We start from the raw sequence: 26,397 nt of genomic DNA, 5'->3' as shown, positions 1-26,397 counted from the left end.
TTTGGGTTTTGAGGTTGGTCCTATACCTTCTTGTTACTTCAACTTGAAGTAAACTTTGGTATGCATCACTTCCTTACGTTTTTTACTTATGCACCATCTACCCTTATGCTTTAGGAGTCTCAGGATCCCTTTTTAAAGACTTGAGTGATCTGGAGAGGGATAGCTTGCTGGTTCCATAGCAAATGTTGAATTTTTAAAGAGTGTGTGTGTGTGTGTGTGTGTGTGTGTGTGTGTGTGTGTGTGTGTGTGTGTGTATCCAAGATAGCTTTTTAAAAAATCAGAAAAAATCAGATAAACCTGTCTACACACATACATCTCTCCTTCTAGGAAAATTAAATGTAGGAGACTTTAGGGACAAAGATCCTAATCTGTTTCAAAATAAAACATTCAGGGGCTGGAGAGCTGGCTTGCTGTGCAAGCATTGGGACCTGAGTTCAGATTCCCAGCACCCATATACAAGCTGGGCCTGGGAGCTCACCTCTCTAATCCTAGTGCTGGGGACAGAAGGGAGACAGGAGGGGTCACAGGCCGCCCTCTGGCCAGACATCCAATGAGAAACAGAACATTTCAGGTTCAGTGAGAGAAAGAACCTGTGCCAGAAAATAAGGTGGAGAAGCAATTGAGGATGTGTTAACATGCGGACACCCTGAAGAAGAGGGTACATCTAGGAGTGTCGATACCATTTTAAAAAACTTACATGTGATAGGGTTCTAGAAGGAACTGACAAAAAAGCTGATAAACAAGTCAGTAATAAGTAAGTGATAATAAGAAAATGTGTCTTGATGTTGAAAACGCTTAGTGAATTCCAGACCAGATTGAGACCACTGAGGAAGATGTATACTAGAATTGTCTAGAAAGGGTAAGATGCCTACACGGAGAAAAAATAAGCAAAGGATTCTTTTTTTTTTATTTTTTATTTTATTAATTTGTTCTTATTACATCTCAATGGTTATCCCATCCCGTGTATCCTCCCATTCCTCCCTCCCTCCCATTTTCCCCTCACTCCCCTCCCCTATGACTGTGACTGAGGGGGACCTCCTCCCCCTGTATATGCTCATAGGGTATCAAGTCTCTTCTTGGTAGCCTGCTATCCTTCCTCTGAGTGCCATCAGGTCTCCCCCTCCAGGGGACGTGGTCAAATATGAGGCACCAGAGTACGAGGCAAGGGATTCTTTGTTCACAACATTGAAGTCCTGAAGACAGTGGGAACTTTATGAATACTGTTGGCAGAAATGGATTAGCCTTTAATTCTCTTGATGAAAGCAGCTTCTTAGCTATTGGCGAGGAGGAAAAGCTGACTAGTGTGTGGGACAGGATAGTTGAGACAGAGTTTCAAAAACTGGACCTTTAGCTATCCTGGGACCCATGTAGTCCAGGTTGGCCTCCAACTTTAATCCTAAATACTGGGATTAAAGATATGCTACTACTCTCCCTGGGACTGGATGTTGGGAACAAAGCTGCTGTTCCTTGCTTGCTTATTTTGTTCATTCAACAGTTCTTTGGATTTGTTGTTGTTGTTGTGTATGCAGAGACTGAGAGTCCCAAATTCAAGCTGTGATAGTTAGGCTTTTTCCAGACTCAGTGGCATTGTCACTGAGAGGCCTGGGTCTTTTTGTGAGTTACCTGTTTCAGGAGTGAATTAGAGCTAAGAACAGCAACACATGATTTACATAGTGAGTCCCAGAACAGCCTTGAATTCAGAGCGATCCTTCTGCCAAATGCTGGGATTAAGGCATGCACCAACACATACAGGCCTCATGAAAGTCCTTAAGTATGCTGTCTAGGAAGAGATTAGGCAAACTATATAAAGATAACATCACTTAATAAAGTTAAGTTGGTTATTTAGATGAACTAGTAAAAACAATTAACGTAATTTTCTTTCTTTTTTTTCTACCTCAAATCAGATCTTCAGTTAATTCTTTAACATGTAATAGAACTTTTGGTATTGTTTTTTTCTGTTAAAGTTTCAGTATTTATTTTCTTTCTTTTTGCCCTTTATTTGCTGTCTAGAAAATAAATGGCATGCCTTAGCTTTGATCATTCCACCAGATAAGCTCAGATTTATTTAGCTGAATATACTATCCACTGCAGTAGGATCCTTTACTCAGAAGAAAAGTTAAAACAGCATTATGGTTTATAGTCTAGTTTATATATAATGTCCTTTTTACACATGTGTATACATATATAGTCATGAAGTTGGGCAGCGTAAACTTAACTATCGGGTTTCTTACATTGTCAATTGATAAAGTACAGAGTTGTCAGCCACAGAGAAGATTTCACTCACAGAGTAATTGAGGACTGTTGTGGTCTGCTGGAGAGGACCATGCAGTAGCAGTTAGTGAACCCAGACTTTACTCACACATCACCATTAGGAAGCATTTCTGTTTGGAATGAATGGATTACTTTCCTTGGCATGGTGGCTTTGTCAAGTGAAAATAGTGAGACTGTATTTATTTTTACTTTGTTAGGGTTTTGTACAAATAGTATGGCCTGTTGGAATGTTATATAATGTGTTATAGTTATTTCTGGACATTTTTGGCCATAAGAAGTGATATTCTATAAACAGTAGGCATTCTGTATTTAGAGCTTCCTTATCCGTAGATTTACTTAACTGAAGATTGGGTATTTTAGAGTCCATTTTCTTCACTGAAAATGTAGAATTTTTTATCTTGTAATTTCCTAAACCATAACTTTACCTTATATTCAGAATCATAACAAGTTTCCTTACTGTTTGCATTGTATTAGGTACAAGTAATCTATGGACAATTTAAATAATATGTAGGATGTAGATTATATGCAAATATAATACCACTTTTTTTATAAGGAACTTTTATTATCCATGAGTTTTTTGCTTTTTTTTTTTTTTTTTTTTTTTTAAGGAAGTCTTGAAACAAATCCCCTGCAGCTACTAGTGAAAATAAAGACAGAATGTTGGCCCAGAAATGGCGTATTTTAATTTCTGGAACCTGTTACGTTACCTAGCAGATAAGAATTAAAGTTACAGATAGTTGCTATCTGTTCAAAGTCTTTTTGGTTGCATATAGTGTCCTAGGTCATCATTTAACCCTGGATTTGTCTTGTTTCAGCTGTTTTGGAATTTTGAGAGGGAGTCTTGGTATTTATTTCAGGCTGCCCAGGTACTCACTGTATAGCCCAGGCTAGCCTCAAACTGTAGCAATCTTCTCACCCCAGAGACTCTAGTGCTGTGATTGTAGGCACATGCCACACACCTGACTTTAACCTTATGCCTAATCATTCACTTAGATATTTGAGTAACTAAAATTCTCATATAAAGAATTCAGCATACTAAGTCGTGGTACTATACCCTATAGAAGTATCATTGAAAAACTGAATTTGAAATTTGATATCCTAGTAATGCCCCCTCGTGGACTTGCATGTGGACAGTGCCCATTTAAGGACTTAGTTTGCTTTGAAAACATGTATTATTTTGAGAGTGCATTTAAAAAGACTTACACAAAGTGTGTTTTTAGCTGGCCTTGCTTAATATTATAATGTTTCATCCATCCACATATAAACTTTGTGAAAAGAGAAGTAAAGCGGTTTTCATTGTATCATTGTTGATGAATAGGATACTTTAAAAAACTATTTAGGTATTTGATTGACGTGGCATTAATATTTGGGTGTCATGTGAGGAAAGGGTTCCATCTTTGCTCCTTCACACATGGCTGTTCATTTTCCATCCATTCCTTGATCATCCTTTTGGTTTATGTGAACACTGTAGCAAACAAACATTCATATATGTTTCTAGTTATTTGAGTCACCTTTCTTTTTCCTGGCCACATTTAGCTAAATGCTTGTTTGTTCATATTATGCGTAGTTCTTATATGTATTCCACAGAATGGGTGTGGCAGTTGGTAGCCATAGGATTATTGCCCTTTGGTGGCTGTTATGAACAGGGCTGATGGGAACACTGCATATGTCATGGTGTGGATGTCTGGGTTTTGTTTGTTTGTCTTTTGGATGGATTCTTGGACGGTTGCTGAGCAGAAGGAATACATATGTCTATGTTGGGCTGCAAATGCTGGCCTTTCCCTCCCGACTGAATGGCTTTCATGAACTTATTGGTCATTTGTGTATGTTTTTGCAAAGTGTCTGTTCATATCTTTGTTCTGTTTGTTTCTTCCGTTTTCTTTTTAAGGGTATGAGAATTCTTGTGTTGTGGCTGTGGTGACCATTTGCTGTGTGCTGTTGTGGGTATAGTGGCCATTTGCTGTGTGTTGTTGTGGGTATAGTGGCCATTTGCTGTGTGTCGTGACTGTGGTGGCCATTTGCTGTGTGTGTTGTTGTGGCTGTGGTGGCCATTTGCTGTGTGTGTTGTTGTGGCTGTGGTGGCCATTTGCTGTGTGTGTTGTTGTGGCTGTGGTGGCCATTTGCTATGTGTGTTGTGGTGGCCATTTGCTGTGTGTGTTGTGGTGGCCATTTGCTGTGTGTGTTGTTGTGGCGTGGCTGTGGTGGCCATTTGCTGTGTGTGTTGTTGTGGCGTGGCTGTGGTGGCCATTTGCTGTGTGTGTTGTTGTGGCGTGGCTGTGGTGGCCATTTGCTGTGTGTGTTGTTGTGGCGTGGCTGTGGTGGCCATTTGCTGTGTGTGTTGTGGTGGCCATTTGCTGTGTGTGTTGTGGTGGTGTGGCTGTGGTGGCCATTTGCTGTGTGTGTTGTGGTGGTGTGGCTGTGGTGGCCATTTGCTGTGTGTGTTGTTGTGGCGTGGCTGTGGTGGCCATTTGCTGTGTGTGTTGTTGTGGCGTGGCTGTGGTGGCCATTTGCTGTGTGTGTTGTTGTGGTGTGGCTGTGGTGGCCATTTGCTGTGTGTGTTGTTGTGGTGTGGCTGTGGTGGCCATTTGCTGTGTGTGTTGTTGTGGTGTGGCTGTGGTGGCCATTTGCTGTGTGTGTTGTTGTGGTGTGGCTGTGGTGGCCATTTGCTGTGTGTGTTGTGGTGGCCATTTGCTGTGTGTGTTGTTGTGGCGTGGCTGTGGTGGCCATTTGCTGTGTGTGTTGTTGTGGTGTGGCTGTGGTGGCCATTTGCTGTGTGTGTTGTGGTGGCCATTTGCTGTGTGTGTTGTGGTGGCCATTTGCTGTGTGTGTTGTTGTGGCGTGGCTGTGGTGGCCATTTGCTGTGTGTGTTGTTGTGGTGTGGCTGTGGTGGCCATTTGCTGTGTGTGTTGTTGTGGTGTGGCTGTGGTGGCCATTTGCTGTGTGTGTTGTGGTGGCCATTTGCTGTGTGTGTTGTTGTGGCGTGGCTGTGGTGGCCATTTGCTGTGTGTGTTGTTGTGGCGTGGCTGTGGTGGCCATTTGCTGTGTGTGTTGTTGTGGCTGTGGTGGCCATTTGCTGTGTGTGTTGTTGTGGCGTGGCTGTGGTGGCCATTTGCTGTGTGTGTTGTGGTGGCCATTTGCTGTGTGTGTTGTTGTGGCGTGGCTGTGGTGGCCATTTGCTGTGTGTGTTGTTGTGGCGTGGCTGTGGTGGCCATTTGCTGTGTGTGTTGTGGGCATCTTTTCCCAGTCTGCTTTGCTATTCATTTTCTTACTAGTGTCTGTAAAGAAGTGAAGGTTTTTAATGTTTAGTCAGGTATAAGTAGAACATATATTTGTTGTTTTACTAGCATGAAAGAGAAGTCATTTCATGTTTAGTAAATTGCTCATAGATTACATGTGGTTTCTAGTGAAATAAAATCATAGTTTCACTTGTACAGCAGAGATGCAGGAAAGCAGTGTTGGTATTGAGGGTCTTGCCATTGTAATAGCTTGTGTAGGATAGACTTTTAAAATGAAAGAGTCGGCTATTTGTACATAAAATCTAGGATTATGTGACTTATTTTTGATATTTAACAGATGTGGTGGGCTTAGTTTAATTAGAAAACTAAAATACATATCATTATTATTTGGAAGTAACCTTACAGTATTTAGGGAAATAGGCTACGCCCTCTCGTTACTGAAACCTTTTCAGTCATCAAGGTTCACTTCTTCATGCTCTTTTGATTTATGTTTTCCACATTGTCTGCTGTTGTAGGATCAAGATCCACCTGTTTTTAAAGCCGTTTCTTCTGTTAGTGAATCTGATGGAATTTAGTCTTCCATACTCCCTACAGTAGGGAGAGGCAGGAAATGTGTGTAGATTATGGCACCAGAGACTAGTTTTTTAAGTCCTGGTGTGCTCTAACCCTCCAGTTCTCCTGGGTGTCTCAAGGAGGAGGCAGTATTCCTCCCACTGGGTGTGTTTACTTTCCCACTGCAGCCAGGACCAGGGCCTGGTTGTTAAACTCGAGCTAGTGCAGTTTAATGTAAGAATGCTCCTGATGGGTGAATGCTTTGTAATGTGTTACTACCATATTCTGCTTGGACCTTATTTGCTCCTTGCCTCAGGGATGGCTAGTTCTCCATGACAGGGAGGGAGAGAGCTAACAACAGCCCTCTTCACTTTCATAACCTCATTGTCATTATGATAGTGTATTTGATCCTCTACTCAGGAAATACATGTGGAGTCATGAAGCATCTCACAAGAGAATAGCTCGATCAGCCCCCCCCCCATCTGTGTTATAGATAAGGAAATGAAGCAATTTCTAGTTCTTGATGAGTTTATGTTTTGAGTTTAAAGTAACTTGAATTTGCATTATACCAGACACATGTTTATACTCAAGTACAAATACATTCTACTGCCAAATACAAATTATGTTTAGGTTTTCTGCCAGTTTACCACCAGCTATAAATTATGTGCATTGATTTTTCAAATAACTACAGCATAAGTCCATCGAGTGTTGCTTTTGATCATTTTCTGGCCTTTGGTTGTGGCTGCTTTTCTATAAAGAAGGGCCAGTTAACCAAGTGTGATAGTGCATGACTGTAAATCTAGCATTTGCCTGGAGACAGGATCAGAAGCTCAAGGCCAGCCTTGCACACTAATAGCCTGGGCTCCTAGAGCGTCTGTGCAACAAAAGAAAAAACAAAGGAGGGCAGCTGGACCTCTTCGGTTACCTCTGAAGTAAATCCTTGGGTTGCCACTCTGAGATGAGAGGTTGAGACCAGGCAGTAGAGACGAACGGATCACGGTGATTACCTAAGGCCTATGGAGGTGGAATTAGTGGTTTCACTTGAGCTATTGCAGAGTACTTAGCCAAGCACTTTCAATTCTATTTATGTCTTCTGCACTAGACTCGTGATTTAGATTGACTACCATTTATTCTGAAAGAAAGGAGAAAGTTGCTCATTTGCTATAGTCTGTAGAGCTGACACAACATTCTTACAATAGAGATCAGTCTTGGTTTGAGAATTGAAGTTCTTCTGTTCTTGGTGGGGAGTTATTTAAGACTATATTTTAATCATAAGAATTCATTTCTTTTAAGTCTTCGTTTTTTCATATTTTAACTTAACTTTTTGAAAAGTCAACTATAATTTGTCTTCCAAACTGAAACCAGACTTTAAACAATATTTTTACTCATTTTAGTTAATGTACATAATAATGGTTTTCATTATGACATTTTCATATGTGTGTATTTTACCTTATTCATACTTTCCCCCAGTTACCTTCTTTTGTCTTCTTCCCTCTTCCTGCTGGTCACCTTCCTCTGCCAAAAGTCCCATTTCTGCTTTCATGTTATATAGATGCATATGGATATAAATCTACTTAACTGTCTATTCTATAAAAGAAAGATACTTACCACATTGGTCATTGCCTTAGACTCCTTCCTCACAGTGTAGACTACCATCTACTTTCATGTTGTATAAAAATATTTTTTAATCTGGACTCTGCATCTGAGAGGTCAGATATTTGTCTTTCTGAGTCTCGCTTATTTTGTTTAGCATGATGATGTCCTTCCATTTTCTTGCAGATGACATAATTTCATTCTTTATGGCTGACTAAAACTTCATTGTGTGTATTTGCTACAATTAACCATTCAACTATGATTGACATCTAGGCTGATTATTGGGAATCATGGAATAAATGTGATTAACCAAGTTTCTAGGTAACGTCCCTGCATTAATTTTCTTCTCTAGGTATCTTTAGCTTTGTTTACACATACGCCTGTTATCTAGTAAGATAAGTTTGTTTTTCCTGTATAAGTGATTGTAGTATAAATTGATGACTTCCATTGTTACATTTTTGGTGAAGTTCATACCCTGAGTTGCTGCCTTTTTTTCTTTTTCTTTTTCTTTTGGGATAGGACAATTTCTGTCAGTTTCTGAAATGGTCCTAAACATTTGCCATTTGATCCTACATATTTACGTTAAGCAACATTCTCAGCAATAATGCTTATAAAATCAAAGTATTGATCATCTCTGAAAGATGTTGGCAATATGCTACACCTTGTATCAGATATTAAGTAAAGCGTGTGTGTGTTCGTTCACTTTGTTTTGTTAAGGCAGGATCTCTAGCCTTGAATTTGCTATCTAGTGGGAGATGACCTTGAGACCTTGATTTTAACCATACTTCCTGAGTGGTGGGGTTACTACACACCACCAGGCAAAATTTAATCCTTTATATAATGATATAAACAAGCACTTGCATCTTATTACTATGCAAGTTTGCTTTCTTCTTTAATAAAAGGTAAGACTATATGCATAGTAATTATTTTATAGTCAGTGTCTTTGTAATTGTCTATAAATGTTTGGCTTGTATATCTACTTGATATGCATGTACACCTGTAATCTCATTAACAGTTCTCAGGTGGAATAGGGAAGCAAGCAGGACATTACAAGCTTTGCCTTACAGAGTATCACTTTCATTAAGTGTCTTAGTGGACCTTAATCATGCTGGGCTAATGGCCTGGAAAGCTGTAGCTTCTTAATGAGACCCACAGCAGCTTCAGCTACTGGGCTCCTGATTTAGTCTGTCACATTATCTGTCCATGTGTCATCTATAAATGAGATTCGAAGAACATTCATTACCTTTTGCTTCCATACTTCTTGGAAAAATTAAGTTGAAAATTTTAACAAGGCTTTGAGAATTATTTAGATTTTATTTTATTTTTTAATTATGTGTCTCTGTGGGTATATGTACTTGAGTACAGATACCATGGAGGCCAGAAGAGAGCATTGGACCGATCCCCTGGAGATAGCTATAGGCAGTTGTGAACTGCCTGATGGGGTCCAGGGCCTGCACTCAGGCCCTCTGGCAGAGCAGAGTTCACCATGGAGCCATTTCCAGCCCAACTTTGGGAGTTTGATTCCATTCATTTTGTTTCGTTATTATTCTCTCTCTCTCTCTCTCTCTCTCTCTCTCTCTCTCTCTCTCTCTCTCTCTCTCTCTCTGTCTCTGTCTCTCCCCCACCCCCCCACCCCCTTCAGAACAAGTCTCATCTTCATTTTTAGCATCAGTTTCCCACATAAACAGTGAACTTGTATGTTTTAAATTTTAGTGTAACATTATTGGATACTTTAGTTGGAAAAATTCCATACTGTGCCCTTAAAAAAAGAACAGTGAGGATGGTGCCATTATTTTCTCCTGTGACAGAATAACTGACACTGAGCATCTTGCCTATTGGGTGTCCGAATGCTTTCAAGACCATGAGGGTGTTTATTTATTGAGCTGATTAATTGGGTACTGCTGTACTATGCCGTCTAGATAATGGTGACGTTTACCCCTCTCGTAGGTTTGTATTTGTTCATTGTTGTTAGAATTCACAGGAAGCACTAGTATTATAAGCAATATAAATGAAATGCTTAAATTAAGAGGAAAGGAACGCTAAATAAAACATGTTTTTTAATGATGTTGGTCTTCAGTTAATGTTGAAATTTATCTGTTAAAAGAATTATCCATTTCTGTGTCTTTAGAATGGACTGGCCATGATAATTCACAGTAACGTGTCAGTGAGCTGTGTGGCTTCATATTGGTGTGGTATGAAATGGCATTGGGGACAGGGGACTCTTGATTAGGCATTGCTGCCTTGCATTGTTACGTTACCTAGAGCTTCGGAACATTAGAGCTGTTTCCTTCCTTTACCTGGGATTTCAGGGGCTGCTCTAGTTGGAGACAAAGGATTTTAGTCCTCACCAAACTAGAAAGCCAAGTATGATCTTTGTATTGTAGGCATAAAAAATATGGACTCTCTGTAGTACTTGCTCACTTAAGACTGCCAGCCTTTTCCTAGTTGGACGCAGGCTAGACTTCACCTTAAATAGGGTCCAGACTTAAGGATTTTAGCCTCAGTGTGACTGTTAATACTTTATTCCCACAGATGATAGTGTGTGTGTGTGTGTGTGTGTGTGTGTGTGTGTGTGTGTGTGTGTGTACACATACAGAATATTTCCACTGTCTGTCAAAATCTAAATTTATTTTAGATCAAGGCTGAAATTTTCTCAATTTGTTGTTGCAACCCTGTGGAGTTTGGTTAAATAGCGAGGGCACACGGTTTCTGTGCATATATGGAGTTTTGAGTGCGGTCTTCTGAGAGAATATTCATGTGTGTGAGTACTCAGAACAGGAGGAACCATGATGCTTTTCAGAATTCTAATTTCAAGCATTTAATTGTTGATGGGTTGTAAGGAGGAGGACATTGAATATAATAGGAACAGAGTGGTATTGAAGGCAGATGTGGAAACTGGTCTTTTAGAACTCACATGGAAAAGAAAGCTTGGGTTGCAAATCTAGGGTAATCTTAGCTTATGCTCTTATAAAATGATAGGGTAGGAGATTTGGGGGCACTGACTTTAATATTAAGTATGAAACCTAACCAGAATTTATACAGCCTGGGACACATAGTAACACCTTTTTAATCATAAAATTGCATGCTAATGTATGGCCATACGCTGAAAGAGATGCAATTAATTCATTAAATCACAAACAGGAGACTTCTAGTATATAAATTTAGTTTTCTTTCCAAGTTGAACCCAATTTTTGAGCATTGAGGTACAAAGGAAAATGTTATATATAGATGTTTATGTGATAAAACAAAGGAAAGTAAATAGTTCACTAGGGTAAAGTAATTTATCAGAAGTCTGGTAGGTGTTAGCAGAATCTTGAAGGTTTTTTGTTTTGGTTTTTGGTTTTTGGTTTTTAAAGACTTTTAGAGGTATAACTGAAACCCTGAAATTTTACACAATAGTTGCCTCATGAGCATTTCATAATTTAAGGCTTGTTTCTAGAGTCTTTGCATTATTTATTCTGGAATCTAAATTAGACTCATTTTACAGTGCTCTCATTTGTTTAATACTTTACTTATGTTAGTTGCCTGATAGGAAGAACTCTTTACTTTTTATGTTTTATAAATATGTTGTTTTGGCAAGCATGCTAAAGCAGCATGGATGAAGATAGTTTTTGTTTGAGGAAAAATATCACTGCTCTCTTTATTAAAAACACATAATTGTAGGCTGGAGAGATGACTGTGGGTAAGAGCACTGGCTGCTTTTTCAGAGGTCCTGAGTTCAATTTCCCAGCAACCACATGGTGGCTTACAACCATCTGTAATGAAATCTGGTGCCCTCTTCTGGCATACACGTGTGCACGCCAGCAAAACACTACACATAATAAATAAATCTTTTTAAAAAAACACATTTGTAATAAACATTAAAACATTTGTCCTAAGTACAAAGACCAATGGGCTGGTGTATAGAGTAGAAGCCCTCGTTTCTGAGCGCACTGACTTGCTGTGTGTATCTGTCACATCATGTTAGCATCAGGGTTGAACTTTCTTCTCCAACTTGTTTTGGTCATGGCATCTCATCACAACAATAATAACCCTACCTAGGACAGGCACACTTCTGCTTTTCTTTTTGATGACTTGCTCTATACTTTATGAAATCTTATTAAAATAACTTGTACTCCTTGTAATAAAAAAGTTTTGAGAAAGTTGGCACTCAAAGATAAAGTAATAGACTGTTAATAATTTTACTTTACTGTTTTGCTATTTACTTGTGGTTTTTTTTTTGTTTGTTTTAAACCTAAGAATATTATAGTAGCTGGCATATAAAACTGTTTGCAGATGTGTTCCACTTTTTATCGTGTATTAGAGGAGTGTGGGTCTGAAGAGAAAAGAGAGCCTGTCAGTCAGGTGAGTTCGTTGTTGTAGCAGTACACAGAAGTAGTTTCAGTTGTCACAGTCAGGTATCGCTACTGATACCTAGAGGCCTAGGTCAGGCTTATTGTTAAACATCTTAGAAGGTATAGGATAGCTCCCTGCTGTTAAGTACCTACAGCCAGACCATTAAGATGAAGTAAGTGCTGACTAGTTCCCCAAAGATCCAGGAAACTGAACGCAGCTAAGTGAAAGCTAAATTCAAGTTGTCAGCCCCTCTTGTCCTGTCTACACACAAAAAAGGATGATAGCGCTGAAAGAAAGAGGGCCAAACGACCGCACCAAGTCCAGGGAGCCTGAAGAACCAGGTGAGAGAAAAGCAGAAGGCTCCCATCTCCCTTCCAGTGGAAGTGATGACAGCTTCCCATTCTCTCATGTTCAAGGGGCCCAGAAGATGTGTGGTTGACTCAGATTACCTGCAGTTCCCGTGTTTATCTGTGAGCCCAAGAGGATGCATGCAAAGTAAGCAGTATAACAGAGCCCTTACCTTACAGATGTGACTATCTGCTCTGGGTGTTAGTAGATTCAGAGTAGTGAAACCTCTGTTCTAAGTAGCACTGGCCAATAGAAATACAATGCTGCACACGTGAAGGCAAACCTTTTCCACTAGCCATATTCAAAAGAAGTAGGTGATATAAATTCACTGATACTTTTCATTAAATACAATATATACAAAGTACGAATTCTGTATGAAATGTTAATAGAACATTATTTTTTTTTCAACGAGAGTTCTGAAATCTATACTTAAAGCATATATATACATAGTTTTTGTTTTATTTTTAAAGATACGGCCTTTATTGTATAATTTTGGCAGGCCTGACTATCATTGTGTAGCCTTGACTATCTCGAACTCAATGGTAATCCTCCGGCCTCAGCCTCCCAGATGCTGGAATGATTGGTGTGCACCACCCCACCCAGCTTCGTGAGTAATTCTTAGCCTGTATTTAGATTTCACAAAATGTGTTGTGCAGAAAGTAATTTCACATGCTTAAGGTATTAAAAGCATGTGAAATACTTGTTGGTAACTATGCCAAGTTTAAGTTGACCAAAATTAAATGCAACAGTTTGGATCATCAGTCTCCCTAGCACATTTCAGGAATGCTGGTCATGTGAGCTGGAGGCAACCATATGGGATAGCATAGCTCAGGAATATTGGGAAATTGCTTTATGAGTAAAGTGACCAAGCGAAAACCTACCCATTAGTTTAAAACTCTTTCTGGAAACCCAGCCTAGCTTTCTACTCACTATATTAGAATATTTGCCCTTTCACCTCCATTTTGGAAGAGCTTTAAAGTGGGTCAGATTAGGCTCTGCATTGTGCAGAGTTCTTCCATTCTCAGGTTCCTGCAAAGGGTGTTAATTAAGATGAAAGCAGCTTACTTTACCCATTAAATGTTGCTAATCACTCAGTGCAGAAGACACCATTGAGCATCAAAGAAGTGTTTATCTTATGTTCTCCAGAGAAGCTTGCATACTAATGGACCTGAGTATGTTGAGAGAGCAGAGCTGATTACTTCTCTTGGTCCTCAAATTTAATCTGGTATACACAGTGTTTATCTCCTGTGACTAAAGAATTTAAATCAGCAAAATGCCTCAGTGGCTAAAGGCTCTTGCTGCCAAGTCTGACAACCCAAATTTATCTCCAAAACCCCCATGGAAGAAAGAATTGCCCTCGAACCTCCACAAGCATTCGGCCATGGCACGTGCACATTCGCAAACACAAAGCACATACACAGACAAATAAATGATAAACATTAATAAAAGTGAATGGTTTGTGTAGATGTCGGAACAGTGATACAGAAGAGAAGACCTATATTAAGATGGGCTGACAGAAATTACTTAAATGTAGTTTATATTCTGTTAATTTGTCAGCTTTGCATGGTTTCTGGTGAGTTGTCAGCTACTTTGTAGGCATTGTTCCTGAGGTCTGTGTGACAATTTCTGGTTTTCCACATGATAAATACATTTATCATTTGGAGACTTCTTGAATGCACCAGTTGCTTCTGTTGGTGATCAGACATTAGCTGTTAAGTAGGGTTTGTGTTTGGTTTGGTTTTGCTTTAGGTGGGTTCATAGCACAGTAGAACTTGTGATTCTGTCCAAGTCCACTCGGTTAGCTTCTTTCCTCTGTTGTGTCCATTTTTTCATTTCAATAATTTTCAAGTGTTTCTAATCTAGTTGAACTCTCAGAAGGCATAAGTTTATTGAATATAAATAAAAGCAACATTCATTCTTAGTGTAATAAAATGAATATTTTAAGTCCATGTTGTTGTTGTTGTATTGACAAACAATAACACCAGAGGTGGTTTCACATCTGGAATTACCACTATGATCAAAATGAATATTTGCACTACTCAAGGAAGTTTTTGGTACCTTTCCCTTTCTTCTCACCATTTCTTTTCAATAATTGATGTATTTTTTCTATTGATCTGTATTTGAAATTATAAATTACTTTTCTGTTCCCGCATAATTTGTTGAATAGACCATTTTTCCAGAAGTGCATCATTGTCTATTGTGAATTACTCTTCTACTGCTGTGAAGATACCATGACCAAGGCAGCTGACAGAGGAAAGTATTTAATTGGGAGCTTGTTTACAGCTTCAGAAGGTTAGACCATTAGCATCCTGGCTAGGAGTGTGTCAGCAGGCAGGCAAGCAAACATGTGCAAATGGCAATTGAGCAGCAGCTGAGAGCTACATCCTAATCACCAGGCAGAGAGGGACAGACAGATAGACAGAAGAAGAGGGAGAAGGGAAGGGGAGAGGAGAGGAGAGGTGAGAGAAGACAGACTGGGACTGCCAGGAGGCTTTGGAGATCTTAAAGCCTGCCCCTAGTGACACCCCTACTCCAACAAGACCTCATCTCCTAATCGTTCCCAAACAATTCCACTCCCCAGTGACTAAGCATTAAAATATATGAGCTTATGCGGACCATTCATTCCATTCAGACTACCACAACCATGTTATCTTTTTTGTTGAAAAAAGGATTGACTTTATATATTTGTCTGTTTCTGGGGTGTCTTTTGTTCCATTGACCTGCTTCTTGTTATTCCAGTGCCATTTGATTACGTGTAGCCTTAGTACTGAGTCTTGAAGTCAGAGTCCTTTAGCTTTTCAGCTCTATAATTTCCTGTTTGAGTTTTGGTCTCTGTTTTCACTTCCTAAAGCATTAGTTCTTTGAACTTACTTATGCTTATATAATTATTGTCCCTAAATTTTTACTAAATCCTGTCCATCATGGCAATGAGGTCCAGTGATTCTTCCTGCCTCTTTCAACCAGGTTACTTTGTCCTTTTTCTGTATGTGTATAGTCTGCCTGAAGTTTGGGGAGTGTTTGTTCTGAGTGCTGGCTGTTGATAATACAGATGTGGGTAAAGTCTGAGGGTTAGGGTTAGGGTAAAGTCCATGGTCCCCTCTGCTACTTTGCCTGTGTTCGCTCGAATATGCATCTAGGCTTTCGTTTATTCAAGAGCAGACATTATACCTTTTAGTCTCATTGTAGTTTCAAAATATCCTTCAGCATTTTAGAAAACTTATGTTGGGCCAAATATATTAAGTCAATACCAAAAACTGTTATGAGTTTGTTTAGCAAATAATAGATTGTTACATGGTTTTATGAAAACAAGTTTTGCAAAACAAAAGATGTAGGATGGAATTGTTTTCTACTTATGCAAAGCTGTGTAAGGTAAGATCTGACTTAGATACCTAGATTTTCACACCTGCTTCCGTGTGTAATCTCTTCTGAAGTGTGTGTTTGGTTGAAGTACATGATGAACATTCAGATTTATAGTTTGTGTATTAGTAACCTCTACAAACAACTATAGATAAGTGGTTTCTTAATTTCTTTTTGATTCTAGGGTTTGAACTTAGGACCTCACATATTAGGCAAGCAAGCCTTCTACCACTGAGCTACCCCAGCCTGACCGTGGTGGTTTCTCTCCTCCTTCCTCTCCCTACCCTCCCCCCTCTCTCTTTAAATTTAAAACTTTTTAAATATTTATTTTATGTATGGGTATTAATGCGCACACACAGCCACACACACACCCTGGTGCTCATGGGGTCAGAAGAGAGTATCAGATTCTACTCTGTAAGTGCTAGGAACTGTACCCTCTGCATGAGCAACAACTGCTCTTCATCCGTGAGCGCATCTCAGCAGCACCAGTGGTAGCTCCTAGTTGTTAATGGTTAATTGCAATGTAGAATCTGAAGCCATATCAAGGAGTTTTTTATTGTGTAACCTTACAATCCACTGGTTATCTTTCACTTTGGAAAATTGTTCTACCTTTGTATGACTTTTGTAATAGTTTCCATTATCTTCAAAGGTATTGGTTGAGTTTGTAAGATAAAATAACACATTGACATCGTTCATTAATTTAAAAAAGTTTATTTTATACTGTTGTCAGCAGGATGAATATGAATGGAAGTTGATATTCAGAGGGGTAAATATCACAAACCTTCTAGTTTTTTTTTTTCCTTGATGGTTTGCATTTTGTCACTAGTAGTTGAAAAGTAAGTTTGCCCAATACACAAGTTTGAATACATAGGGTTTTTTTTTTAACCATCTTAGTGAAAATGGCAAAAAGTGGTTAGTTCAGCTTAAGCACGTTTTCCCCCCAAAGCCAAATGCTTCTTTCTTGAAACAACCAGTATACATTGATTTGCAGTACATAGTGTCTACTTTCCAATTCCTTAAATACTATTTTAAAAATTAATCTACGAATAAAGATTTAACAAAATTACTAATTTTTGCTTCTTTGTTCAGAACTTTAAAAGTGCTTGTCCCTTTGATCTTAAGTAAGGGAGACTTTGGTGACTTACCTCATTATGTGCTGACTTACCAGGTGCCTCCTTCATTGTACTAGTGCAGGTAGTAGTACAGTGAACTAAAGAAATCACATTTTAATTAAGAAAGGGGGCTGGAGAGATGGCTCAGTGGTTAAGAACACTGGCTGCTCTTCCAGAGGTCCTGAGTTCAATTCCCAGTAACCACATGGTGGCTCACAACCATCTGTAATGGGTTCTGATGCTCTCTTCTGGTGTGTGTGGAAGACAACACTCATGTACATAAATAACTCTTTTTTTAATCATTAAAAAAAAGAAAAGAATTTTGACCTTGTAGACACACCCTCCCCACCTGACCTAGACAATCACTCCGCTGCTTTGGTAGCTGTAGCAGGTGTGTTGTGGAGATGTGGCGACTTGTACTCTCTGAAGGCCAGGAACATTTCTCTCAGCGCTCCTCTCCTCAGACATATTCTAGCCTGTAGATCGTCATGATGCTTTTGAGCCTCAGGTGCCCTCAGGTGCCCTAGGACTAGTTCACACCCACATTTCCTCATCCTGAGGCACAAGCCTCTCATGATGTGGGGAGGATATTCTTTATAGTTACTAATTTGGGGTGGGTTCTGGGCATTCCTTGCTGCTGTTTTGCTCCATGAGACCTAGGAAAGACAGTTTTTATCTTCCTGAGTCAGTGATTGACTTCAAAACAGTGCATCTCCCAGGATTCCTACTCTGGGTTCCCTTTGCCTTCAAGTTCCCTCCATTAATTCTTGTCAGGAGCTACTGGATCACTTGAAGTTGCATTTAGTTTTTGTTTTAAAATCTCATTACTTTCATTGCTTACCACCAAGTGAGTTAGCCATTGCTCAAAATTGAAAATGCTTAGCCCTTAATTCTAATTTAAATTCAACAAGCCACATTATTATATACATTAGCAGTGGTTACTTGAATTCTTATGTTTACTGCTAGTGATATATCAACTCTTGATGGCTTTAAAAAAAAAAAAAAAACCCTAACATAATACTGATACTCAGTCTTCCTACCAGCTTGACTATTTTTATGCCCTAGTAAGTAAAACATAACTTGAATGAAATTTTTTTTTGTTTTCATAGTTTTTAATGGTATAATTTATGCTATTGTTTAACATTCCACTATTATATATGCACTTATGCTGAGGAAACTATGGCTATATATAATCAAGGATGTATTGTATATTTCAGTTAAAAAAGAAAAAAAACCACTTGGCTTCTGTTCCTGTTTTTGTTTTGAGACAGTCTTACACAGCTCAAGTTGGCCTTGAGCTAACTGTAGCCAAGGATGACCTTGAACTTCTGATCTTCCTGCCTCTTCTTTCAAAGTGCATCGGTTACAGGCATGTCGCTACACGCTTGGTTTTGTATAATGCTGCGAATCAAACCCAGGGTATTGTGAATGGTAGGTATGCAGTCTGCCAAACGAGCTGCGTTCTTACCCCTCACCACTTAAATCCCATGATGTAATCAGAGTTCTAAAATTGAAGAGTAATTGTTTAAATTTATTTCTTTAGTATATATTTTGCTAAAGAATGAAAATTTTTGTTGCTTAGGGGAAAAGCCAACAACAGTAGCTGATGAGATGGCTCAGTGGGTAAAGATACTTGCCATCAAGCCTCAGGACCTGAATTTAATCGCTAGGATCCACATGGTGAAGTGATTGCCCTTTTACCTCCATATTGTGTACCCACACGCAATAAATGTAGTAAAAAAGCTAAGGACCAACCACTGCAGTGTATTTAAAAATAGATAAATAACTTAAGGGTTGCAAAGATGCCTCAGAGGGCCTGGGTTCAGTTTCCAGCACCCACGTGGCAGCTCACAACCATCTGTAACTTCTCGGGTGATCCAGTCTCCTTCTGACATCTGTGAGGCACTGAACACACATGGTGCCCAGACTTAATGCAGGCAGAATATTCATACACGTTGTGGTGGATTGAATAGGAATGGCCCCCATAGACTCATGTGTGTGAGTGCTTGGCCCAGAGGGAGTGGCACCATTAGGTGTGGCCTCATTGGAGGAAGTGTGTCACTGTGGGGGCGGGCTTTGAGGTCTCCCGTGGTTAAATTATACCCAATGTGGCACGCAGTTCCTTTCTGTTGCCTGTGGATCAAGATACAGAACCCTCAGCTCCTTCTCCAGTACCATGTTTGCCTGTACGCTGCCATGCTTCTCACCTTGATGACTAATGGACTAAGTAAGCCTCTGAAGTGTAAGCCAGGCCCAGTTAAATCTTTTTCTTTATAAGAGTTGTCATGGCCATGGTATCTCTTCAAACAATAAAACCCCAGCTAAGACACATGTAAAATAAAGATAAGATAAATCATTTTTTGTTTTTAAGGGTTCTGTGTGATTCTGTTTTTGAAACGCAGTCTAGCAAATGAATATTTGCATCCCTGAAAAGTAAGCTACTTAATATTTGGAAAACATTGAACATAGATAGAACCAGTTTAAATACTTTCAATGTTACCACAGTGAACAATTTTAGACTTTAAACTCACATAATTTTAATGAGTTTCAATCCCCCCCTCCCCCATTAGAGGATTTCTTGTAGACCAGGCTGACCTCAGATTTACAGAGATCCACCTGCTTCTGCCTCCCGAGTGCTGGAATTAAAGGCATGTGCCACCACAAACACCTTTTGTTGATGTTTACTCTAAATGACTTGCTACACTTTTAACTTGAAAAACCCACATGGTTTTAGTTCTGACTTTTAAAATCATCTAATACTATGTATGGTTAATACAGTGTAGTCTAAAATACTTTGCGTTTTTCTAGAATTTGGCAAACTGAAGCTTTGCGTTGTTTAACTTTCTTTTTAAATTATAAGAATAATATAGGTGCTTAAATTTAATAATGTTGAAAAAAATAAACGAGACAACAATGCTAAAATTGTGTTGTCAGAATCTAAACAGATTCTGTCTAAATAAATAGACGCTGGATAATAGGAGAATTACATATGGAGTCATATGGAGTGTTTTTGAGAATTCAGTCCTGCTTGAGTTATAACTGTCCTATTATGTCAGTGCTGTAGGTTTTCTAGTCCTCCTACTTGGAAAGGTGATAATAAAGTTGATCAGTAGAAAAACTGGGAAGAGCAGAGTTGGCGTGGTTTAGGGCTGCATCATATCTCAGTTGATATAGTGTACGCTCTCTAGAACTTGGGAGGCCAAGGAGGAGGGTCATGAGTTGGAGGCCAAGAGGGCTGGATAGTGACCATGTCTCACTAAATAAAGCAAATAAAGCAAATGAAGTTTGAATGGCCATGATACCCACATTCTGGATTATTCATATGCTACTCCACCCCCATATTCAGTGAGGCCTTTGATGTTTGTATTGACCATACAGTATGAATTCCCAATTACATTTTGTGCCATAGTTAAACTACCTTTGATGGTTCCAAACTTGGAAAGTACAGTTTGAGGCATCTGAGCTGAATCTTAAACACAATCCCTAACGTACCATCTGGCATTCCCCAGAGCTGCCATTGCCACCTTTGCTTGTATATATGCCATCCCTCCCTTATTAGAATGTAGTCCCACACAAGCCCCTGCTAAGAGTTCTATGAAACACCAACAGTGACCTTTACAGTCCCAACCTGCTCTGCTCCACTGTATATGGAAAGCACGTTTTCTTTATGCATTTCCCTGTTGAAGGCCATTCAGGTCATCCATAATTCAGCTGCTGTGAGAAGGGTCACAGTGAACACTAGTGTGCAGGTGTCTGGTGTGGGGCTTAGGTGGAATCTTTGGGGTAGATACGCAGCAGTGGAATGGCTACCCTGTGTGGTAGGGCTGATTCGCTTTTGGAGGAGCTTGCATTGCATACTGAGGGGTTTGCATTTTAAGATGTACTTTAAATATTCTAAGTAGCTGATGGGTAATGGGTATTGTCAGACTTCAAGCTCAGCCTCTGCATACTTTCCTTTTCTAAAATTTTGTCATTTATTCCTCTCAGCAGTGGGAAAGACAAATTTGAACCCCTGTTATTTTAATTGCAGATATACCTAAACCTTATAGACTTTTTTTTTTTTTTGACCTATGTCTAATGAACTTGAGATGGTCAATATTTTCTACTACAGAGTTTGTTAGCAACAGTTGGTTCAAGAAACAGGTCTTTCCTGTTGTGACATTGTTCTACAGTGGATGTGCCTATGTTCGGGTCCAAGAAAGAGCTAGGAGTGACCAGAGAATGGTTCAAGGCCATGCATTTGAGGCAGAACAGTTGCTACTTTTGAAATCACCTAAAGCAGAGTCAAACTAGAACTAAACAGTCAGGTTCTCTGGCACAGTAGGAAAGTTATCATAGTTACAATACTCACTGTTAGAGGAATTGAAGAATTAGTTCCCTTTCGACACTTTGCCTCTAACACCAATTACAAATTGCTGAATCAAAGTTCCCATTATGTAATTGTCATATTCTGCTAAGTAAGAATGTTTTCACCTCCATTTAATGCAGGATCTGGTGTTCATTCCCAAGTGTGGAGAACAGCCAGTGTTTTTCTAGCTGTTTCTTTTGTTTTTCTACCCTTTGCACAAGAGCATACAGTAGCTAAGCCACAAGGATTTGCCCCCTTTTGGTTCTTGAGTCTGCCTTGTGATTGAGATGCCTTACAGACCAATCCGGAATTTCCTCCTGGAATTAAAAAAAAAAAAAAAAAAAAAGCTTCTGCAAAAGCTGTTCATTTGTTCATCTGTAAAGGAATTTACACATATACAGGGAGCTTATTAGAGTGGCTTACAGACTGTGATCCAGCTAGTCCAGTGATGACTGTTTCTCAAGAACTGTTCAGTCCATGAGGCTGACTCGCTCAGCAGCAGGATATATGAACTTGCCAGCGAGAATAAGGACAAGGAGACAAAGAACAAAAGCTTTTTCTTGTGCCCTTTATGAAGGCTGCCGCAGAAGGTTGGCCCAGATTTAGAGTGGGTGCTCTGACCTCAGATGGTCCGGTTTAAGGTGGGTCTTCCTACCTGAAAGGATCCAGTTAATTAAAAGGCCTGCACAGTATTCCCAGCTGCTTGGTTTTTGTAGATAATTCCAGACATAGTCAAGTTGGCCACCAGTTATAGCCTTCAGGATGATAAAGCAACAGCAGCTTGATATTTTATTTTTTAACTCTTGAGTCAGTTTAGAAGCCTGTGAAAAAAAATGATCGTTTCAGGAATTAAACAATACACAGCAGTCCCCTCCCCACTGTGTACACAGGACATAGGGTAAGAATCAGTGGATGCCTGAAACCTTGGGTATTTCTGAGCTCCTATGTCTGTACTTTTCCTGTACCTATGAACTATGTTTAGTTCAACCTGGGTGTTATGCATCACAGATTAGCAGCAGCATTGAATAATAATAATTATTATACTGTAGTGAAGGTCATTGTACGTAGCTTGAGGGTTTCATAGCATAGCCAGGATGGATTTCTCTCCCCTCCTCACAGCGTCACCAATAGATCTGTCCTTACACAGATCTGAACACACATTTTTCTCTTTGTATAAGTTGAGAACTTTCGTCTATTCATTTGAAGAAAACATGCAATGGTAAGCTGCTTTTGACATGTTTGAGTTACCAGCAGCCAGCATCATTACACTTACTCTTTGAGGCTACCACTAAGTAAAATAAGGGTTCCTTACTGTCAGCCCTGTGATGCTGTGCCCGCTCATCTGTTAGCTTACATGACTACTAGGTGACTAGTGGGTAGTGGCACATGTAGTGTGAGTACACTGGCCAGAGGGCTGCTTCACCTCTTGGATGGATGGAGCAGGTTACTCAGAATGGAGTGTGGTCTGGAACTTACAATTACTTCTGAAATTTTTCATTTAGTATTTTAGACTATGATTGACTGAAGACAGCTGAAACCATTGAGAACTGCAGGTGGTGGGGGGATGACCAGAGAAGGTCTTCAAGAGCTCTCTGCATCTTCTCAGGCATGGCTAGTTTTAATACTGCAAGTGTTAATTTGACCCAGATCTAAGGCGAGAGATGTAAATGCTTACCTTCAGACAGCTGTCCACTGTAACGCAGCCATAGACTTGATGGCTCATGCATCACGGAAGGAACGGCTTTATAAACAGCATGATCAGTACTTAGTAATACGAAGATCACCTTCCAAATATTCCGAAAGAGTAATGGGCCTCAGTGTAGGAGTTAGAATGAATGAAAACCAGAGAATTATCAGTTGTGGTTCACAGCCTATAACTGTGTGTGTGTGTGTGTGTGTGTGTGTGTGTGTGTGTGTGTGTGTGTGTGTGTGTGTGTTTTAGGGTGCCGGGGGGTGGTATATATCCATATTTGCTTGTTAGGAGTGTGCTTGCATGCATGAAAGTACCGATGTGTATGGAGGCCAGAGGTTCTACATTGAGTGCTTTCCCCTAGTCTCTCTCCGTGGACTGTATGTTTTGGGACAGAGTCTTTCTCACTGAGTCTGGGATACACTGATTTGCCTAGACATTGACCAGCTAGCTCCACTGTCCCGGCCGCCTCTGTATGGCAGATGAATGAATGCTGCTGTGCCCACCATTTTCATGGGTGCTGAGGATCAGAACTCAGGTTCTCATGTTTATGTAACAAGCACTTTACTAGCTGAGCCACCATTTCTGCCCTTATGTAAGATATAAGTAACCCTTAGCTAAAATGTTTGAGACCAAAGTACTTTGGAGTTGAGACCCACCCCTCCCTGGGATATTGGAATATTTGCCTGTGTATAGAGTGAGATGTTTTGAGCTTGGAATCCTGCTCTCAATGTGAGATTCATTTGTGTTTCACATAGATCATGTACAAAACCTGAAAGTGATTTAATGTATACTTGAGTGCTCATCTGTCATGGGGTCAGATGTGGCATTTTCTGCTTGTGTGGTTATAAAGGTGCTCAGAAAGATTCACTTTCCTCGTGGCTTTGAATTGCAGGTATTTGACTGAAGATGCTTGCCTGTTCACCAGCTTTAATATCAGATGGGTAGCAGCACGCCAGTGGTCTTGGGAGGTCTGCTCTTACACAGCTGAGATGTTTACTTGGCATTAGGTGGCCCCATGTTTTATTTTCCTGGCCATTCTGTTATAAGAGGTTCTGGATCTTAAGGGTTCTCTGTAGTTGTTTTTCGTGAAGTAGCTTTGTTACATGCATTTTCCAGGGACTAGATTCCTAGTTGTGAAAGTGTGATGGAAGATCATAATATAGGGACAGTTTTGTAGCACGACTGCAGGAGCTGGAGGCGCGTGCATTACAGTGTCTGTTAAACTTCTGGAAGTAAGCCAGTGTGCTTCTGGTGAGTCTCGTGTGTGAGCGGTGAGCCACCAACAGCCTTGCACGCTGTTATAACTCTTCTGAGGAGAGGAAGCATTTGGAAACTGAGCAGTGAAACAACAGCAGCAGCAGCAGCAGCAACAAGCAGTCACAGTGGTAGTAAAGCTAGGGCAGTTTCAGCTAGCACATCTCACAGCAAGTCAGTGAGCAAGCACGCAGCTCCCATACTGCTGCCTCGGGGAGCAAAGCAGGACTGTCCAGGGCCAGCTTCTGCTTTCATGTTTATGATGTCAAGTCATGTGATAACACTGTACCATAAGTTGCCAACTTCGCTTTACTCTAGAGAAGATCCTTTGCTGCAGTACTTCTTTTTCCTTTTTCTTTCTTTCTTTTCTTGAAAGAGAAAAAAATCGTGCAATGTATGTTTATGCCTACACCATGCCGAGGCGACACTTACCAGTAAATAATCTCTGTATCCCCGAGGTAAGATACTGTTTCTGCTTTCCCTGCACAGTGCTGCTGCAGCACGGAGCGGATCCAAACATTCGGAACACTGATGGGAAATCAGCTCTGGACCTGGCAGATCCTTCAGCAAAGGCTGTCCTCACAGGTAAGGAAACAGCTAGCAGACTGTTTGCTTTCATAAGATTTTCATGCACTGAATATTTTTCTACTAATGAAGCTAAGAAAATACTAAGTACCTTATTAATTGGATATCTATCTTATTAATTGCGCTGTGTGTGTGTGTGTGTGTGTGTGTGTGTGTGTGTGTGTGTGTGTGTGTACACTGTGCACAGGACTGAGAATTACAGCATTAAATCATAATGCTACTCATATTTTGTCAGTTTCATGGCTTACATCACAGTTTTCCTCTACCTCCTCTTCTCGGCTGGCTTTTTAAGCCCTTCACTGTTGAACAGACAAGGGCATTTGTGTTACTGTAAAAGTAGTTTCCATTGGAAAGACAACCTGCTGCCGTATCACTGGGGTCGATAGTTAAATACTCTGATGCTCTCTCCTCTTCCACTTTTATATGTTTTATCACATCTTTTCACTTTTTACCACGATAGCCAAGTTTTTTGAACTGGGGCAATAGATTGTCTTTTTACTTCCAGTAATGCAGATTTGGAGTTTATTAATTTTATTAAAGTGAGTACCAAGACCCATGACAGAGGCGATGCTGGGGTAGACAGCCCCCTTGTCACGGGCTGCATGGTGGTTTTAACGGCTGGATCTTGAGCGGCTGCTGTCATTGATCTTCATTCTCAGAATGCTGCATCGGATCTATTTTTGTTTTTATTCTCAGCGTCTGAGCTCTGCGCCTTTGCCCTCCTTTACTTAACTGACCTTTGTCATTTGGAGCCTCTTTGTCACTGCAGTGCTAACAGTATTGTTTTAGGTTGTATGGACTGAGTGACTCTTAACTACCTTTTAAATGTGCTGTGTGCTTGACAAGATAGATCTATGTTCTTGCTGTGCACTCTTAATAGAGAAGTAAGATGAGTGGCAGGCATTTATGTATAGAAAGCTTTAAAATATATGGAATTTTTGCTTAATTGCTCTGCATGGAAAGACAACTTCCCACTGTGTTAAAATTAATATAATCACTGCTAAATCAGAGTAATCTGATTTCTCTCGATTAATTAAAGATTAAATGAGTTGCTACACTAGGATAGCATATACCAGAGGACTAAAGCTGTTTAAATTAGTGTAGATATAGCTAATATAAACACCCAGTTTTCAATGATGGAATCAGGCCTACCTGATTTGTCTCCAGCCTGCCTGGGTCCTGAAGCCTCCAGCCTCTTATTAAAGAGCCATGCACAACAGTACAGCCACTTTTCATGGTCCCTGACCAGAGGAGAACTGTGGTACCGACAGCTCCCCTCAGTGAAGCTGCTACAGTATGGGACAAGTGCCAGCAAGACTGTATTTCCCAGCGTCCTCCTCCTGACCTTTCGTCTTCTCCATCTCTCTGCCTGCCTGCTCATTTGTTAGGTGCATTTAGTGCACCATTGCCTTTAGGACTACGTGTCTTCCTTTTGACAGACATACGTTTAGATATAAGCTTTAAGCCATAAGAGGCCACCTCCTAATGGCAGCGCAGGTCAGACACTGGAGTACCCCAGAGGGCAGACAGCACATCTCAAGTTGATTTGGGCACCATCTAGCATTGTACTTTAACTCTGATAGGGAGAATCTACATTTTTCTCAGTAACAAAACCGCTACAGATATTGTTCCTTTTTTGAGACAACTTTTCTTTCAGTTGTAGTTTTTAAAAAGTCTAAAGCAGAAGTTTTCTTGGAAATAAAACTACTCTAC

General features: G+C 40.0%; 1 protein-coding gene across 1 annotated transcript in view; it reads left to right on the top strand.

Moving 5' to 3' along the window:
- Tnks (tankyrase) overlaps positions 1-26,397 on the top strand; it is a 145,399-nt gene that overhangs the window by 24,971 nt on the left and 94,031 nt on the right. Inside the window, exon 3 of the mRNA XM_051170061.1 lies at positions 24,589-24,684. Within this exon, the coding sequence (XP_051026018.1) occupies positions 24,589-24,684 (96 nt within the window). The remainder of the gene's footprint in view (positions 1-24,588; positions 24,685-26,397) is intronic.

This window comes from Acomys russatus, chromosome 27 (assembly GCF_903995435.1).
Source record: "Acomys russatus chromosome 27, mAcoRus1.1, whole genome shotgun sequence".
In the NCBI taxonomy this organism is placed as follows: Eukaryota; Metazoa; Chordata; class Mammalia; order Rodentia; family Muridae; genus Acomys; species Acomys russatus.
This window is presented reverse-complemented; position numbering and strand designations above follow the sequence as displayed.